Source organism: Halichoeres trimaculatus, unplaced genomic scaffold (genome assembly GCF_033239565.1).
Source record: "Halichoeres trimaculatus isolate MK-OKI-2021-1 unplaced genomic scaffold, fHalTri1.1 fHalTri1_scaffold_8, whole genome shotgun sequence".
In the NCBI taxonomy this organism is placed as follows: domain Eukaryota; kingdom Metazoa; phylum Chordata; class Actinopteri; order Labriformes; family Labridae; genus Halichoeres; species Halichoeres trimaculatus.
This window is the reverse complement of record NW_027437186.1, coordinates 29,443,869-29,463,588: the sequence shown is the minus strand read 5'-3', so window position 1 is coordinate 29,463,588 and position 19,720 is coordinate 29,443,869. Positions and strand designations below refer to the sequence as shown.

Here is a 19,720-nt window from a genome sequence, read left to right as displayed (position 1 = left end):
CATTAAAATCACAAGATATTTTTTTTACATAAAGGCGGGCAGTGTCATTCCTTTGAATTTTACACCATTCACCAGATCTGCAGTCCTTGAGTTTATGAATTCAGTATTATGCCACAAGTTACAGAAATCATACATGTGTTATATATTGTAAGCATCTGTATCAGATCAGATCCATCTGTATTGTCCTCGTGTACACCGAGGACATCTGACAGATACATAAACTTGTATAACATTGGGTATTTCCACTAACAGGTCCCCTCTGTCTGGTAGCAATCACAGTTTATCAGGCGGTAAATTTTACCACTGTGAAATATTGATCAGTAAATCGAATTTCTACTTTATTTTTTCTCACAAAATCATCTCCCAATCATGTACAAGGCCTCTGAAAGCCAGTAAATTTGTTGTGTCACACCAATCTTCAGCATGAATAATAAATTCACTTAAAGCTGTCAGCACCTGAGATTTATTTTGAGCTACTTACTGCAGAGCTGACAAAGGAACAGATTTTGTCAATACAGGATTTATGTTGAAGCATTTCTGTCAGTAAAGTTGCAGATTTATGGAGGAAGAGGTTCAAGAACAAAAAGTTGAAGCCCAGATTAAGAGTTGTAAATTAAATTGATGGTTTGTTACGGATAAGTTGAAAATGGGCATCTTATCTTGGATAGCAACAACCTATTTGGATGTTAGATTTCTTGTCACATACCCTCTAGAGCATCCTTCAAAGAGTGAAGACGTGTGTGTTTTGTGCACCACTCTCTGTAAAATGTACATTAGGTGTGTTGTGGTTTTACAGCCTGTCAGGATAAAGATATTTGGCCTTGGTTTCCTGCTCCAGTGACCTCCCCGTCACTTTTAATCTCACATCTCCCAGGAAAAGGAATGAAACCTTGAGGACAGGGCTGATATCAGTTAAAGGGAGGAAACAGAAGAACATCTGTACTTGTCTGTTTTCGACATGTAAACAAATGACACACTCGTTTGGAGCTTAAGTCTTCAAATGTTCGCTTCTTGCTCAGCAAAAAATATGATTAAGATAATCAGCACAGTCATTTTCATTATCGCTTAACTAGAATTTATCCTCCCCCGTTTAATGAGACAGCTTGATTAGCATCTCATAACCTTGGGGCATGAAATGGATTTTCAATGGCTGATACTGTCTGTATGTCTGAGTCCAGTGCTGGGACTATTCTGCGTCCGTGTGTGTGTGAGATTGTTATTAAATCATTTTTGCCCCTTTAATTAGAATAAATTGAAAATAGTTCTCCTCTTGTCACATTTGAACAAGTTAGTTTTAAAATTATTACCTCTGTCGGTCGCTCGTATTCCCTGTTCTGCAGGGACATTCACAGCCCAAAACGCATTGGATTGTATTTTTTCCTGGTGGGTGCCACAGTTTTCAGCTTATCGGTGCCGGGTTATTGTGACCTTTAAATAGTGCAGCAGCCGAGCTCTAACCATACAGAAATTCCATTTTTGTCCGCCCAGAGATGTCAGTGTCCCAAAGAAAGGCCTGCTGAGTGGAAAGGTGTTTTGCTTAGATAAGTGCTGAATAAAGTAGAGAGAGTACAAAGTGAGAATTAAAATTAAGCACTTGTTCGATATCATCACAGCAACACTTTGGGATTCCAATGTGTCAGTGTTTGTGTGATGACTTTGTCTGCACAATGCCTCCCATGAGATAATGAAAATAAAATGCCCGGCTGTGTTTAACATACAACATCCCATCTTTATACAAGAGCTTTCGGAACCTAATTTTCATTTTTATTCTGCAAAAATAACAAAACAAGCACGATGTCAGCATGCAGCATAAAATCACTTGTTTGTTTGTGCCGTTGATTGACACTGTTGTCCCACAATGCAGCGTGCAGCAGAGATGGAGGAGCTGCTCACAGCAGGAGTAAAATCAGAGCTAATTGTAATAACTAATGTGCGACAACAGGGAGATGCTTTAGAAGGCATTTAGCATTCTCATTAAAACGGCCTTAATGAACTGCGCAAATCAGAACGAAGTAGTTAAGCTTTATGCTAAAACCTGTTGTGATGACCCAAACAAAACACAGTTCTTCCTACTCAGCATCTTTCTCCTTTCTCCATGAAGGATCTGCTCTCACTGATTGTAATGCTTTTGACCTGTAGTTTCCCTTACCTGTTGACCCATCTCACGCTTGTTTTGAGATTCAGGAGACAGACGGTAATATACACAGATGTCAGGAGCAGCCAATAGCTACAGATTAAGATGCAAGAACAGACACATCTGCATGTCACGGTCAGGTGAATCAGGAAATCCTTGGTCGCGAAAAATGACACGTTCACGCCTGGTACAAAAAAAATTTGGTCTGTGTTGCCAATTTCTTTTTTGTACCCTCTGCCCCCTGGCCAGTAGCTCAGTCTATTGGGACTTGCGCAATGGTTAGCACTGCAGCCTCACAGCAAGAAGGTCACCGGTTCGTTCCCCAGCTAGGCCGGTGGGCCTTTCTGTGTGGAGTTTGCATGTTCTTCCCGTGCATGCATGGGTTCTCTTCGGGTACTCCAGCTTCCTCCCACAGTCCAAAAACATGCTCATCAGGTTAATTGAACAATCTAAACTGTCCGTAGGTGTGAATGTGTAAGTGAATGGTTGTCTGTCTCTGTGTCAACCCTGCGATTGACTGGAGACCGCCTCTCGCCCAATGACAGCTGGGATAGGCTCCAGCCACCTGCGACCCTGTATAGGATAAGGGGTTTAGAAAATGAATGATAAACAGAGGAGATCAATCATTCAGAGTAGAAAAAGAGAAAAAAATAGAAAATAAAATAAAATAGAAAATTAAAAACTAAAAAAAACACACCCCAACTAAAACTCACCCATTCCCTGGAACCAGAACTCCAAACTCCAGTAGCATATTACATCCGAAGTCCACAGAGATTAGTTAAAAGTGAGTCTTTATAACGGAGTCTCTGGCTCCATGGATTCTGGCTATAGATAACTTCAAGAGACTTGGGTTTGTAACCATAGGGTCACTGGTTCAAGTCCAAGCATGGACCAAGATCAGGAATTGGGCTATAGCTGGAGAGGTGTCAGCATAATTTCCTGAGCATTGTTGAGGTGCCCTTGAGCACGGTACCATACTTCCTAGCTGCTCGACGTCGTATGTCACTTTGGACAAAAGCATCTGCTAAGTCAAAGTGTAAAATTTTTGCGTATCATCAACAATTACTTTGACCTCGCAGGACTGTTGGAGTATCTGTTTGACCGTTAACTCCTGTATATGATGTTGACAGTACTATAAAACATTTGATTAATCCTTTAAACAAAGTTTGGAGTTTGAGTTGATGTTCCAAGTTCTAAATTCTGAAAGAAAGTGTTGGATATATTTTACTTTTTACTTTTTACAAGTATCAGCCCTGGAAAACTGATATTTGTCCAACCCTAGTAATCAACATGGATGGGTAAGGTATTTTCAGACTTTTGTGTCTGTTATAAAAAAAGAAACTTGTCCCTGTATGTGTTATTCAGTCAGGAACACTCCCATTAAAATATTAAATTTTGCAGTATGTCTCTGTACTGGGAGCTCCCTGCCCTTCCACATCCTAAGTTGAGTGCCAAAGCCTGAAGTTAGGATAGCAGTAGGAAAGACCTAGAATAAAGTGAGCATCAGTGATAATCAGACACAGCATAAAAAAGAGAGCTCAGGGACAGACTGTAAAGCAATTTGCAGGGGGGGATATGCAGGTGATGTCTTAATTTCTGGAGGACTTGGTGATGATTTATTTGATAAAGTGAGGAGGAACAAAGAGAGACTAAAATGAAAATGAATATTGGACCACAAACACCAAATGGCTCCAAACCCAGGTGTATGCTCATTTATGTTCCTTTAGAAAGTAGTATTGTGTCTGTGTCATGTTCCAAGCCTGCTTTTCTGCCTCAAAATGCTTAAAGAAAACTTTATACTGCTTTAAGTTTCCAGAAGAGGGACAGAAGTTTCTCCTTTTCTGGTTCTGCAACAAAATTTTTAGTAATCTCTGTTTCTCAACTGCCGAAAGGGCTGTGTGTGCATGAAGATTGGGACATATTGGCATGTCTTTTAACTCAGTAAAACTGAGTCACAGCACCAGCGTTGCCTTTTCAGAGCCCCTCTTCAATAATGCATTAAAAGCGGTGTGTCATTTAAAGGCCATAGCTTGTAAGAGTCTTGCAGGAAAAGCGCTCTGATTGTATGAATTGATTTTTCTTTGTTCTTACAGGAAAGCTAAGTAGCTGCTCTTCTGACAGCAAAACAATCCAGCCCGTCTGGAACGCTTTCATGGTCTTAAACAGCTTTTGTAGCGTCGTGTGTGTGTGTGTGTGCCCTTTGGCATCACTGGCTGCGTGTCTGCATTGATCTTGGCTCAAGTTGTTTGTCACCTTTTACAGGAACCGTGATATTTGCTTTGTTTTCTCTATATGCATGTGCAGACCATCTGGGTGGCGGTTCAAGGTTTACATTTTAACAGGAAACTGTGAAAGGCTTTGCAGCTGAAAACATTTTTTTTAACACGCAGTGTGTAGAGGGTATGTTCTTGGAAAGACTGCATCCAGGCTGAACTGTTTTTGTGCAGGGACAGCATTCAGAACTTAGCCAGCACTTGAAAAATAAAGGACTGACTTTAGATCTTTCATTAGTATGCTCTGAAAGATAGTGAAACAGTTATTGATCTTTTTTCTCCTCTTACTAGACCAATTTGAGAAATGTATGTGCATTCATGCAAAGAAAGAAGAAATATATTTTACCTATGTCTATAAGGGATGGGAATCGAGAACTGCTTCCAGATGAGAACCAGTTCCAACAAGTTCAAGCCACCTTCCTATTTTTCCATTGTGCACATTGTGGTCCACAATGTGGCCTAATGCTACCAAAAATATCGCTAACAGCTCAACAGGCAGTATCTTGTGGTTTTAAGCAAGAGTAGAAAAACCAGCAATATTCTGAAACATTTGTCGACGCAGCATGGCATTAAATATCCTGAGTCCCATGTGTTAGCTGTATGCCGCCAGTCAACGAGTGCTTCCCCAGGATGGTGCAGACCCACCAGAGGCAGCCAAGATACATGGAGACGTGCCACCCACTTCAGTTATCTTCATTTTTGAGAAAACAAACACTCCACAGTGTTCATCGAGTGCCTGATTTTGACAAAAGAGAGGAAAGTTGATAGAAAGTGAAGCTGCCAGTCAGAGATTCATAGCTTTTCCTGCACAAAGCTTGACGGGATAGTAAGCAAGCTTGGCGGTGCCACTTTTAATTAACTTTCCTCCAAAGTGTGCAGCCGTCTACAAGCTGCATGAAGTGGGTGAACAATTAAGGCATAGCAGTGATTTCATATCTGATGTTAACAGCAATAATCTAAGAGGACGCTACTGCTGTACAGAAATTCTCTCTAGAAAAATCCAGGATCATCCCTGAAACAGCAAGCAAGAGCTGATTTTTTCAGCAGAAAGATTTAATTTAACACCGACAGAGCAGCGGTTTATTTTGTTCTGTGTGCACAGACTCATTATACCGTTGTTGACATGGAAAAACTCTGTAGGCCTGATTTTTTTCCACACAGAAAATCAACAGGAACTGGATAAATAAGCAGAATTAATAATGGCACTGGTATTTAAAAGATCTTGTCACATCCTGTTCCTAACTTCTGCACAAACATGTTCACTGACACAATGCTGTAATTAATGAGAGGCATATTTTGGTGCTGTTTTCAGACGTTTGTCTAAGCTGTCTACAGTTTTGAAGGTAATGAAAAGAAATCTAATCAAAAGAGGCATTCCTTAATGTCTGTCAGCTCTGAAGAGTATTTGAAGCGACTAACAGCTTCTCTACATTCAGATGGTTCAGATTCCTGTCTGAGGAGCTCACCAGTTAAACAGTAAATCTTCCACTTGTCACACACCCACCACACATCCACTCATCAGCTGTCTGTAATGTCGAGCTGATGGGACACACACACTCCTCCAGCACACTCACAGACCAGTCAACCCTGGCTGTCATTAAAGCATAAACCTCTACCTGAGGCTTTAATCCTCCTACCAGACAGGACCTGGACTTCCCCAATAGCACAGCTCGCTAACCCAGCAGTAAGAGCCTCGGGGTGTCTGCAAATCTTGACTGGCCCCAGTGCACAGCAATAACAGGCAGCTACCGAGCACACTTTCCAACTAAAACTGAAAAGTTTCTCTTGTTATTACCTCGGCAGGATTAGCACCCCGATGAGTTGTGGAGTATGAATATTTTCATGCTTCCCCTGGAACGTATAGAAGCTAGAGAAAGGTCGGGATAGTTAATAAAATCTCTCTCAAATCTTTGATTTGTTCAGTTTTGAATTGTGTTTATGTATCTCAACTAATGACTCATATAACTTGAAATTTTGCAGGCTGTAAAAATCAAGGTGCAAAAAATGTGCTGCTCAACCAATAGTTTCCAGAGTGGGGTCAGTGCAGCCTTTGGTCCAGTTATTCTCAGGATCCCTTGCTGAGAAGTTTTAGCCTCTGTTCTGGGAGGCACATCGGTAAAGTGGTTTGTTTTAAAGTTAATATCCCAAAGTCTGCACATTTCTAGTTGAGTTTTCAGTTTTTGACTCCGTGGGTCATCCCTGGTTCAGCCCTCCTGTTGCAGAAAACACATTCTCATGTCTTTGTGACAGCCCAGAGTCCCGCATCAGGTCTCCAGTCCCAGACGTGTTCATGTGCACTTTATTCAGAAAACAGCCACTGTGAAAACTGTGAACTACAAAATGACAGTTTTCCAACATTTATAGATTTTTGTAGCAAAATCTTTAAATAATTCATACATGACTCTCAGTCGCTGCTGTCTGTCACGGAGAGGAGATGAATGTTGATCTGACATCTTTAATATTCATGTTTGGGGGATAACAGACTGCCTTCTATGAAACCGGTACCTCCTTTTTAACAAAGCTGTTCTGAAATTGATTTTAAACTGTAAGTGAGCAGAGCAGAAAATACATATGGATTACATACATTATAGAAACAGGTGTTGTAATGCGACAGGTGAGCTCTGTTTTGCTTGCTAATACTGGAGTATCACAGCACTTTAAGATCCTGTTGGTCTCAGGATGATGACATTTAAAAAGGTCTGAAGTATCCCAGCAGAACACAAGAGACTCATTTTTATTGTCTTCTATAAAACCTGGAGACACAATTACCCATAATGCACCTATCCTGCTAACACAGTGAGAGTGGCTCATTTAGCCTGGAGCTTCCAGCCTCTGGCACAGATTTGAATCAGACAGCAGATGTCAGGGTAGCTCAGTGCTTTTAAACCCAAGGAGCCAGATCCAATTAAACTCTAAATCTAATCAAGTGACATATTTCTGACATTTTCACTTTGAGTAGAAAGGTAGATACAAAGTAAAAGTTAGCACTTAAATCCAGGGGTTTCCAAACCTTTTTAAAAGAGGGCCACATTAAAAGCTTAATTGGGGGGTTCTCAAAAAAAAAGAAAAAAAAAAGTTTCTAAGAGTAGTTGAACATCCTTATTCCATCATTATAGACTTATAAAAACAAACCTTACTCATCCCTCTTGTGTCATCTAAAATAAGATAACATCAGCAAACTCTGCTTCTGACCAAGGAAAATATTCTCCATTAGGGGGCGATATGGGCAAAACTTGTCAAGGTTTTTTATGACAGGATCGGGATCCGGATTGTATCAGGGTTTTTTCATAGTCAAACTATTTTTACCTGCAAAAAAACATTTTGTATCTCCATATCTGTCTTTTCTTGCATTAGATTCATTTAAAGAAATCGCCTGCACTGCAAAAACTGAAATCTTATCAAGTGATTTTGTCTTATTTTCAGTAGAAAATGTCTTTTTAGTCTTAATATGAGCTACATTAACCTGAAAAGTCCAGAAAAAATGTCTTGTTTTAAGTTATTTAAAGACAAAAATGAGGTCTGTATTGCTTGTAATAAGTAAAAAAAATCTGCCTGTGGAAAGAGAAAAGTTTCTTGTATTGAGACATTATTCTAGTTTCAAGCAAATTTTTTGAACAAATTTTTCTTATTCTATTGGCAGACTTTTTTTTTTTTACTTGTTACAAGCAATTCAGACCTCATTTTTTTCTTCAAATAACTTAAGACAAAGACCTTTTTTTCCTGGACCGACCAGCTGAACGTGGCTCCTATCCAGTATGAGAAGACAGTTCTTACTTAAAATAAGTCAAAAATACTTGATAAGATTTCTTTCTTCTTTTTTTTTTTTTACAGTGTGTGAGGGTTGGTAAGTGTCTACAGAGCTTTAGCTTTATACAAGTAGCCTATGCACAGTATTTAGTTTAGTGAGACATTACTAGTTAGACTTTGGGTTTTTTTTATAAGTGTACTCATAATTTAGAACATGATTCTTGTCAATGCCACATGTATTCGGTTTTTTTGGATTAGCCTCCAGAGAAAGCTCCAAACAACGTGTTTATTTCTTTTAGTGTTTTCAGGCGCAGACCTTTGATTAGTGGCCTGTAGGAAAACATGTGAAATCCATGTGGGTTTCCTGCAAGCATGAGACTTCTCACATCTTCCTGCTGAGGCATAACTGGTTTATACAAGTTATTCATTTATGCAGTGATACTCCCAAAGACCCGTAAACAGACTTTTATGTGTAAAACAGCCAGAATATGAAGAAGATTCAGGGGGAAAGTTTGAAAGCACAACAGCAGCAGAGGGAAACAGAAAAATACAGACGATACCTTTCAAACAGAGTTTATTAAAAAACAAAGAGCATTGCTCAGCCGCAGCATCAGGTTTGCAGATTCACCTACACAGAACTTTTAAAGAACTTCTCTTCGTGCATGAAAGCGAAGTTACAGTTTGAATTCCATACTGATGGAGTGAAATACAAAGAAGCACCAGTTCACATCTTCATATTTTTCAGCGTCCCAGTGTTTGGATCTATTGCTGCATCCTAAACACCTCTTCGCCTCATATCTGCATAGTTATCAGTGTTGAGACTACAGGGGGCACATTGCATCATTTCAAACCTCATTTAACACCGAACCGTGCCCCTTTTCTAAAGCCTAAATTGCTCGCCATGGAGCAGCAGAGTGGCTCCAGACATTCATTAGCTTAATGAAAACAGGCCACTCTTCTTCTACCGCCCAGCGAGCGCATTCTCAACGTAGCCACAACCGCCATCTGCTCTCAAGCTCCCTGCCAGCTATAGGAGAGTCCTGTCACAGCGAGCCGCGTGAAGAAAGGCATCCACAAAGGTGCCTTAATCATTCAGATCAGAGGACAGGCAAGGACGGCAGGGATGCTTTTTTTCCTCCTCTCCTTTTTTCTCCTCCTTGTCCCCTGGCACTTCCCTAACCTGAGATGTAAGCGCTCACTCATGATGTTAATGATGTTCATGAAAACAAGCTGAGTGTGCAGTTGTCGGAGTTGAGATGCAGCAGCAGCCACACAGCTGGCAGGGAAGTTATTAGCCGTCATCCACAGTGGGAGAGGTTGCTTTGTGGAAAGGTTAATATCATTTTAGGGTTGGCCTGAGTGTGTTGTGGTGGGCGTCTGACCACCTGTTCAGCCCTGGAGGTGGTCTCTTATCACCACATCCAAGTGCAGACATTTGAAGGGCAAAGCGTTTATCAGAGTTTAAAAACACACTCAGTGAGATACTGCTCATTTGATTCAGGCTCTGAGAGTTTAAGACTTGAGTCCTAATTGATCCACCGCAGAAAAGTGACTCATTTTAGCACTTTTTTCCCCCCTCAGATTAATCACCGCTAATCTCAGCAGCGTTTCTCCTGCATCTACCCCGAGCTCCTCTCCTCAAAATGAGCGCTAGCTGGAGCACAGCGAGAGGGAAATGATAGTCAGAGCCCCGAGGCTTGAATCTGATAGTTTGTCATCAGGATAGTATTACTTAATTTCCCACTGGGAAGAAACTCATTATTTCTGACTTTATCTCAGCGCTGACCTCTGGAACAGACTCAGGAACGTTATTGGTTTGAGCCGGTGTTCCCTTTTCATTTTTTCCTCTCTCGTCACGACACGTATGACCCGAAACGCCAGAAAGATACATGACCAGTGAGGGGCACAGTTCAGGCAAATGGATGGATGCACGTGCTGATGAGAGCCCTGTTCACCTTTAATGTGCTACATACAGAGCACAGTTATATTGATTTATTACTGGCTGTGTTACAGATATTTCTGACAAGATAAATGGTGAAGGGAATGTGAGATTATATTGATATTACGTGACTAATGGTCAGCAAGCAGCGTTTATGTTTAACCTTTTCTCCACAGGGATCACATTTTTGTTGCCTAGGGTCCTCAAGAAACATGTTTCTTTTTTTGTCAAAATTTCCTCCCACATATGTCAGAAGCATTGATATTATGTCTGATTGCTTTTTTTCTCCTGTGACACAGTTTAATTTTGTCGGGAAACTGCTGGGGCCGCGGGGAAATTCCATGAAGCGATTACAAGAGGAAACAGGGGTGAAGATGTCCATCCTTGGAAAAGGGTCCATGAGGGACAAAGGAAAGGTAAGAAAGATATTGATCGGAGCTGAAATGTACAGTAGATGTTCGGCAGGTCTAAGATATCGATCACGTGGAAATATTTATAGCAGCAAAGCTCTTAAAAATCCACAGAAAGTATATCTTAACAACATCTGAGCTGTAACTGAGACAAACAACACCCACAGCAGGATTAATTGCTTTCTGTTGACAAACATATGTAGAAGAAGAAGGGGAAATGTTCTTCCGTGTGTTGTTTAATAGCATATTCTGTAATAGTCAATTATGAATGCAAAGTAATGAATCTCTTTGCTGAAGTCATTTATCCTGCTGACTTGTGTTTCCCTGGAGCGAAAACTTTTCTGAGCGTGTGCAAAGACAGTCTGCTGGAGTTACAACGGTTGCTCTGCAGCCTTTAATTCAGACATCTGGACATGACCGAAGACTTCCAGTTGCAGCCTCTCTGTGAAAATGGAACTACATTTTAATTCATCTGAAATATTTCAAGGATAGGGTGAAACGAAAGCCGTTAAACCAATTAAAAGATCAATATCTGTTAAATAAAATGTGTTAACTGACACTGCAGAAACAATGGGGTTTTAGAAATGGAGAAATGGATGTTTCCCCTCATCTTAGAGGAAGTCTGCAGCAAGTTTCAAGTTGTACTCCAGGTGCTTGCCCCCCATTTTACAATTTCTTTTACTTCCTCTGTGCGAATTTTATTGTACTAGCAGCAGGCAAAATCTCAGGAACTGAATGTTCATGATGAATTACAAGCAGCAGAAGAAGAAGACTCAGTAACCAGCTTGGTAACTGACCTACAGCTTCTACTGCAGCACAGCTCATGTCAGGGGAGATGACAGGTGGAAGTGATGAGCTCTACTGAGCCTCAAGAAGTTTCCCCTGGGGTTGGGGAGTTGTGTGGATTGGGGTGCTGTTTTGGTAACGCAGAGTTGCACAGAAAAAGAATAAAGTGAGTTTTTTGTTGACTTATTTCTGACAGGAGGCCAGTGAAACAATAACTTTTGAAATCATTATAAATTCATCATAATCCAGGTCATAATGCTTAAGATTCAGGTATTGTCTCAGGTTAAGTGTTTTTTGATATGGATTGATGCTGTTGATGTGTATCCCGTGTGTTTCAAGTAGATCTAACAAAGTTAAATTAAGTGTGGATCTTATTACCTCCACCAAGGAGGTTATGTTTTTGGGAGTGTTTGTCTGTCTGTCTGTCTATGAACAACATAACTCAAAAACTAACAAACAGAGCTTGATGAAATTTTCAGGAAATGTTCAAAATGGAATAAGAAAGAAGTGATTACATCTTGGAGTTGATCTAGATCAGGGGTGGCCAACCTGCGGCTTGAGAGCTGCATGTGGCTCTTTGATCCATTCATATATATATATATATATATATATATATATATATATATATATATATATATATATATATATATATATATATATATATATATATATATATATATATATATATATATATAGTTAAGAGTAGTGGTGTGCTGATCAATCTAAAATATTTATCAACACTGATGCCAAGGCTGGGATCAGTGTTGATCAATGTTTGGGTGTACAGATTGATACTTAAGTTTCAGTTTCTCTTCTCTAGTATGAATTTAAACACACTTACAAACACAAAAAATCTTGCTTTGAAAGTTGGAAATATATTGATTTTCATTTTATGTCATTTTGTTTATGTGTGAGAGGAAGACTGTTTGTAAGACCCTGTGTGGGACGTGGCTCTCTGTAGTACCACAGTCATTTTTGTGGCTCTTGGTCTCTGACTGGCTGGCCACCCCTGATCTGGATCACCATCTGGATCCAGGATTTTTCTAAAGGAATCTTTATCATTGTGAGATAGGGCTGTTTTCACCATATGTGTATATAACTCCACGATAAATGGTCGGATTGTTTTGCAAAACAATACAAGACAAGGTCACCATAATTTCTGACAGATGTAAAAGTACGATCCAGATGCTGCCAAAATTGGATTCTAGGATCTGGAATATGAAATATGTATTGGGTCATCATAATTTTCAACACTGTCAGGTAACAAATTATTGTACAAACCTGCAACTAACACCAAACTGTAGCTGACAGTCTGCTGAAAGGGAGTATAACATTAAAGTAGGGCTTCAGTGTTGTGTAATAATCACAATATGCTTGGTGGAGGTCTGCACTCTCTGAGTGTTTTTCTAGTTAACAGAATAGTTCTCCTCTTTTGGGTTTAGATTTCTTGATTTTGCCAGCCTTTTATCTTTTGTTGCTATAATATTTATGCTAGATATTCAATTTAAAGGTGGATATGTGTAACACAGTCCCCTGCATTTATTAGTAAAGTGTCTGAAGTAGTGTTTCACTCCAACATTGTCTTTCCTCATTGTGGCTTCTAGTATTGTTTCCTCTGATACCATTGGGGTATTTGGTATAATATCTTTATTTGTTTTATTGTGGGCCATGATAAATCTGATATCAATGTACTTTTGGAAACAGCAGATGACTAACAGTCAATTTTCCCAGTAGGTCAGTTCTCATCTGTTCCAGTCAGACTTAATGAACAGAACATTTTTGACCAGTACTCCTGGTCCCAAAGCATCTTGCCGTTTCGATCTGGTCCTTTATTATGAAAACAGAGAATTTTCTTTTAAGATGAGAAACATCTTTCTTGCAATTTCTTAGTGAAAAGTTGTGTCGAAAAATGAGTCAGCTTTGACCTTGGACACAGCAGACAAAAAATCTCAACGCTACCACAAAGTAGATTCAAAAGTTGAAGCTTTTGAATCTTATCATATCACATCAAAGAAGTTGGACAAAGAAATTTTGGTCTGTATGGTCCCACAGACCTCCTATAAGAAACTTTCTGTTTGTGTAGAATGAGGTGGCCCCTGTGGATGGGGTGCTATGTCTTGGCTGATTTTTTTTCCTGTAGGTGCTAAAAGAGTTCATCCTGCTTCTTTCAAACAGTCAATCGTTGAATATTTGTTGTGAAAAAGATGGATAAATGCTTGTTTTCCCCTCTCTTTGTGAATGACGCTGTCTCACATCCTTCCACCTACACTAGTCTTTCAAGCATTAGAAATGACTTCTTGCTCACGGTCTTTTTTGGCTTTGTAGGTCATTAAAGGGGGCAGTATATATTTTTTCCTGTTTCATAAAGAGGACATGGATATAAAGTAAAAGTGCTGGATGTTTAGATTAAACGTTAAAGGTGAAAACTGTTATTATGGCTATATATTGCAATATTTTGACCTGTGATAAAAGATTGATATTTCAACTCTTAATATCAATATTTTTGTGAAATCAAAAATTCATATTTTAGGTTGAGTTGGAAGTACAATACATCTTCCACACCACCACCGTGGTAGATAGTGCGAAAGAGATACTCCGCTGTATGTTGCCCATTAACTGTATAATAAACTTAATGTTAAAGTTTATTTTAAATATTTTATTCCTAAACTTGATGATGTGGGTTTTGGTGCCATAAACATCAATGTTTTCTCTCTATTCTTGGGCTGGTTAGTTTAAAATCTTCAAAGTTTAATTTTTTACAGTGTAGTAGACTGATAATCATCATAGTCATGTTTTGTGAAATATAAGATTTTTTATAAGTAACATCGGTTACACCAAGTGACATTTATCAGTTTTACCAGCTGACCACATCTTTCACGCATTAATTTTTTGCAACATATGTTCAATGTCACAATAGTTAAAGTGACAAACTTGATACACTCTATGTATTCAAGTTTAGTGTATGTATGAAACACTGCATTTGACTTTCATGATTTTAACCACAATGAAATAGAAAAGCTGTTTTCAATCATATTGTTAACTGTGAAGAATACCCCAATATTTATCACAGTATTGTAAATATGGTAATATTGTGATATTTTCCTATCATGGCCAAAGTACCATGAGGTTCCTGCCAACATGTGTAAATTCCAACTTTTTTCTTGACTTTACTGTGAGCCCCAAAGTCTGCAGCCTGACAGAGACTTAAGACTCTGAGTCGTTTCTTTGGCATTATATTCTTGAATGTTCCTTGGCCGGTGCGAGAGTTCATTTAAAACTTTGGCCTCCTGCCACCAAATCCACTCTGTTGACTCATGTGCTGCATTAACTCATTTTCAGGGTGTACAGAATTAATTAAAGTGGTGCTAAAATGTTAACAACAACAGCAACTTGATTCAATATTAATCTCTAATGATATCAATGCAGAGCCTTTACTCTGATACGGAACATTTAAGACATAAATGAGCTGTTATCATTTAATAAGCACTGGTGTTACTAACCTGGTGATGTAGTGTGTCCAACTAGGTTTCAGAGAGGATGCATGTTGCTGTGTGCAGCACAAAGGACAATAATAGATTCTTAACAGTTTTTTGTTACCACAGGCCGGCTCTGTAGAGATTAGATTAAGTGTTTGGTGTTTTCTGTTAGCAATATTGATTTTGTGTACAGGCTGAGCAGGTCTGAAGGACTCTGTGATGAGACTGACACCTAAAGGTCGGGCCTGAGAGGCTGGCTGCCAGTCGAGGGAGCTGCTCTCAGAGCTCTGAGCTCTGAGCTACAGACAAGTCCCATTACGCAGAAGGACAGAGTGTGTGTAGAGTGACCTGAGTGAAATGAGACTGAGGTACAATTCTTGTTCTTTTCATGTTTGCCGTGAAATAAAGGCATGTTCTTCAGTGAAATAACATGAATTTATACTGATTGCATTCGGATGAGTGCTAATAAACTTCAGCTTGCTTTAAATGGAAAGTTGTTGTTTTTTTGCTACAGCTTTTATTCCCTGTGATCTGAAGAGATGGCTGGTTATTTTGTTTAAGACTAAGCTTTAAATTGACATTGAACTCTGTGATGGAATAAAATGCCATTTAATTTAATTTGAAACTGAGGTTAGTGTCTTGCAAATGTAAGTAAGGGTGGTATTGAAGAGCTTGTGACAAAGGGCAACAAGCTCTGTTTCCCACTTCCACAAAAAGATAACCAGCTACAGCATCTTAATGTGAGGGTCTCCATCAGGTTAATCAGTTTTTTTCTATTGAATCTTTAAAAAAATTACTTGTTATCACTTAATGTAGGGACGTTGCTTTAAGACAAGTTTCTACATTGAATATTGTCTGCTCACCTGTGAACCTTTTTTAAGGTTATTTTTTATACTCAGCCCCAACAGGCTAACTTTTTAATCTGCCATAGTTGAGGAAAGTGTTGCACCTTCCCTACATGGAGTGAACCCACTAACCGCACATCCTTAATTCAAGCACATCATTCAAATTCATCCACAGGGAATATGCAAAGATGCATAGGGAGTACGGCCCTTTCATGTGCTCACTCACATCCCAAAAGCCCCTCATTAGCATTTTTGTCTCCCTTAATCACATCGACTGTAACAGCGTCCATTAAGGTGTCACACAGGGTTTTCGTTAAAGATAACACTAGAGAGTAGCACAGTACAAATCCTCCACGTCTTTCTTGATGGACTGCAAAGGGAGATGAATCTGTGAGAGTCACAGTGTGAATTTGAAACAACAGATCTGCTAATGGATACAGAGAAATCAAAGGAAGCTTGTTAAAACAGAAGCCCTGTTTCTTTTTTCTTCCACACCTTTATTTGAAATGGATGGGACTGTGGACAGTTTGGGAACATGGGAAGAGAAAGGGGGGATGAGGTGAAGGAAAGGGAAATGAACCCAGGCTGAAGATATTACCCACCAGGTGAACGGCTCCTTCTTGTGGTATTCATAATGTTGTAAGTCTTTTTTTCAAGATTCATGTTCAGGAGTTGTGACGTGTCTGATGATGTTCTCAGACATAGGGGAGTACAGTCAGTCTCTTAGCATGGAGCAGACTCAACCTGTGCTGGTTTTATCAAGCTTTTTTTCACTGCAGATGGACTTGTTAAACCAATACTTGAAAGAAACACATGAAGTGTTCCTGCCGTTTGAAGCATGAAGATGGCCGAGATTGACCAGTTTCAGCTTAGAGAGCAACCTTTTTGATTGATGACTTTCGGTGAGATGCATCTTTCTCAAACAGCTTTAGATTACCCTTAAATACTTATCTAATGAGGATATATTGATCTTAACTAGGATGCATCTCAAAGGACTTCTTCTGTGTTTCAACACCTGTTGTAAACCATATATCCTCTGACATATTCAGCTGAGCGTCTCCAGTTTACAGGGTTACCTTTTAAACTGGAACACTGAGAGGTGACAAAGACGCATTCACACTATCAGGCTCAAAGAAGACCACTGTTTAAGAGTTATTAAACTAAGTCAATCACAGCCGGGGGTGTTCTTATTGTAGACAGTGGGAGGAATAGAAACACTCTGGGTGCTCCACCGATCAGAATTGTTCAGCTTGCAGGCCCCACCTCCCTAGACACTAGTTCCTGCAGTTGAACATAGTTCCTTAAAGTGTTCCTGGGGAAAGTTCCTACTGAAGCACCTTTAAATGCGTGCAAAGTTCCCATGAAAACAGTGTTCCCTAATGAGACAAACTCTGCTGTCCCTTCCACTGCCTGGGCCAGATGCATCAGTTTACTGGATTTGACATGTCTCAGGTTTGGATATGTCGTCACGATAACACCTAAAGCCTAGATGTTAGCCAGGTTAGCGTGCTGCTGAGTCATAGAGCTAAAACAGTCAGCTCTCGTCTCACCCCTCTGACTCCAGACTGTTTACCTTCCAGCTAAAGCAAACCCTGCAAGGTCAGACAGACTTTTATTTCTGAGTTCCTAAACTCTTCATTGCAGTGCAAACTCATAATAATATAGATTGATGAAGCATACAGGCAGACTGCTGTCATGGTAACCAATCTGTAGCTCTGTGTGTGTGCTGCTCCTGCTGTCAAACGTTTTCTCTGACAAAGTACCCAAACAGCTCAGAGACACCATCATCTGCCTGCGTGCACGTTTTGATGTGATCCATAATGACCGGGACTGTCTGAAAGGGAAAGTGAAGCCTGCTGATATTTTCGGAGTGAATTTTTAATTAAAGCTGATTTCTCCCAGAGGGCGGAGAACAGCGCTGTGGTGCAAGGACAAAAGTTTGAATCCCCAGGTTGGCTTGCTGATCAAGAAGTATGAGTGGCACTCTAGCTTCTCTTAACAGCAACCATAAAGGTGTCCTTGAGCATTGCACTGCACTCCCTACTGTTACAGGATGAAAAAATACAAACAGCTTCTAAACCAGGCTGAATAATTCTGTTTGTCAGCATGCAGCAGCTACAAGCTCAAACTGGAACAAGCTGACAAAGAGTTACCTCTCCAGCTCTGACATCCTTCCGGATTATTTGTTCTGTGTTGAATTGATTTCACGATTTAACTAGTTCATTTTAAAACACAGTTAGAATCCGCCTGGAGCGCTGTTACAGATCTGTTAAGCCTTTAAAGCCGGGGAGAAGCCTGAGGCAGAGACCCTCAGGGCCCAAGTTGAGACTAAGAGGTGATTGGGCTTTTCTTGTAGTCAAACTTTGGAACACTTTGCATTAAGAGCTTGGATTGACATCTTTTTCTACCTCCATGCCTTCATTTAGACCTCCTTTGACTTAATGCCCCTTATCCAAACTTTAAACTTACTCTGGTTAGAGACGTCTCTGTGTTCTACTGCAGTTTGGGAGCCATATTGCTTATTTCAGCTTGTAAGCACACTGTACACTAACTCCAATTTAAAATAATCTATTTTTGATTCAGAATATTTAGTAGCTGAGCCTTTAAACTGTTTTTTTACACTTACAAAACTACAGTGCTTTACAAGTAAATGAAAAACATATGACTGCAGTTCTATTCATCTCTGCAGAGCATTTTCAGATTTTTATATGCTGCTTTTGTTTTCTTTTTGGAGACCAAACTTTCTCTGCTATTTTCATATTAACTTCTCTTTAAATCTACAGTTGACATCTGAAATAAAAACGTAAGTCGATAATTGTTGATCACAGTGGAGCATTTAGGCGCTTAAAGCTTCTCTTAGGAACTTTCCTATAGTGTTGACTTTGGCGCCTCCTGTGGACAAAAGTCATACCTCTAATTTCTTTGCTGATCTTGTACCGTTCAGAATCAGAATCAGAATACTTTATTGATCCCCGGGGGGAAATTTCATTTCAGTTACATCCCTTTCAAGACATATAAGAAAACAAACGTGGGAAAAAATACAGAAATGAGATGTGCCTAGGAGCTGCCAGGTACCCAACGCCCCTTTGCAATATATAAGAAATAACAACATTGGGAGAGGAGAGGGGAAAAAAAAGGTCAATTTCAGTCTATGTCCCAGAGGGGGCGTAGTTTGAGATCAAGAAAAAAAACACCTTAGCATGAAGCACATGATAACAACAGACAAAAAAACTTGAAGACTTGCACAAGTGTCACTTGTACAATTGTAGGGATGAAGTATCTCACTTGTTTCATTTTTGTTTTTGTTTGTTTTGAGACACTGAAATGAATCACTGTGAATTCACATTGGAAAAAATAAAAAAAAAGAGCTGCTTCTTCATTGTCTAGTCTGGCACTTGCCCCCATCACTATGGTCTCATAAAAGTATGTTTTGTGGTTCATAAAGAGGCATCAGTGTAAAGATCAGTCTGTCATACTGGGAGCTTTAAGTTCCTTACCAGATCTTTAGGTAGATATGTTTGCTAATGTAGTTTTTCTGCACTGAGTGTCCAATGTGTCCAGTGTTTTTGCTACTTAGCATCCTCAGCTAAAAAAAAAAAAAAGATTTTTTTTTAAAGAGGTACAATTTCAGGGTCGTGCCTTTTCCTCTACCATTTTATTTTAACACCAATGTAATTAATTTGACTGAAATAGTTTTGATATTTTTTTAATGTTTTCTTTGATTAATTTCTAATGTTTTAATAAATTTATTTTTATCAATCTTTCTGCTCTTAATTGTTTTCTCGGTGCATTTATGCTTTTTTTTCTTATTTTCATCTGAGGTGAGGTTGTTTCCTCCCTGTTTTTTCTCCTTTGTGCTTTTATCTTTCTGTATTGGAAATATTACACTTACGCCACTACCACTTATCTCCTTCTGCTGAATATTTCTTGTCATCCTCTTTTTAGCCATGTTTTAAACTGTCAGAGCACTTTTGTAAACAATTTGTTTTTTAAGGTTCTATATAAATTAAGTTATTATTATAAGGTCCAAAGCTGCTACATTTTTTTGATTTTCTTTGTAAGATGCTGTAGAAGCAAAGCTAACCCTTTAAGCCACAGAGATACTACACC

The 19,720-nt window shown here is 39.4% G+C and overlaps 1 protein-coding gene across 5 annotated transcripts in view; it reads left to right on the top strand.

Moving 5' to 3' along the window:
- khdrbs2 (KH domain containing, RNA binding, signal transduction associated 2) overlaps window positions 1-19,720 on the top strand; it is a 125,444-nt gene that overhangs the window by 32,334 nt on the left and 73,390 nt on the right. For all 5 annotated transcript variants that reach the window (XR_012598600.1, XR_012598601.1, XR_012598603.1 and 2 more), the window contains exon 3: window positions 10,393-10,509. Coding sequence is in view for 1 of the 5 variants with exons in the window: in XM_074676293.1 (XP_074532394.1) it covers window positions 10,393-10,509 (117 nt within the window). In the remaining 4 variants the exon portion in view is untranslated. The remainder of the gene's footprint in view (window positions 1-10,392; window positions 10,510-19,720) is intronic.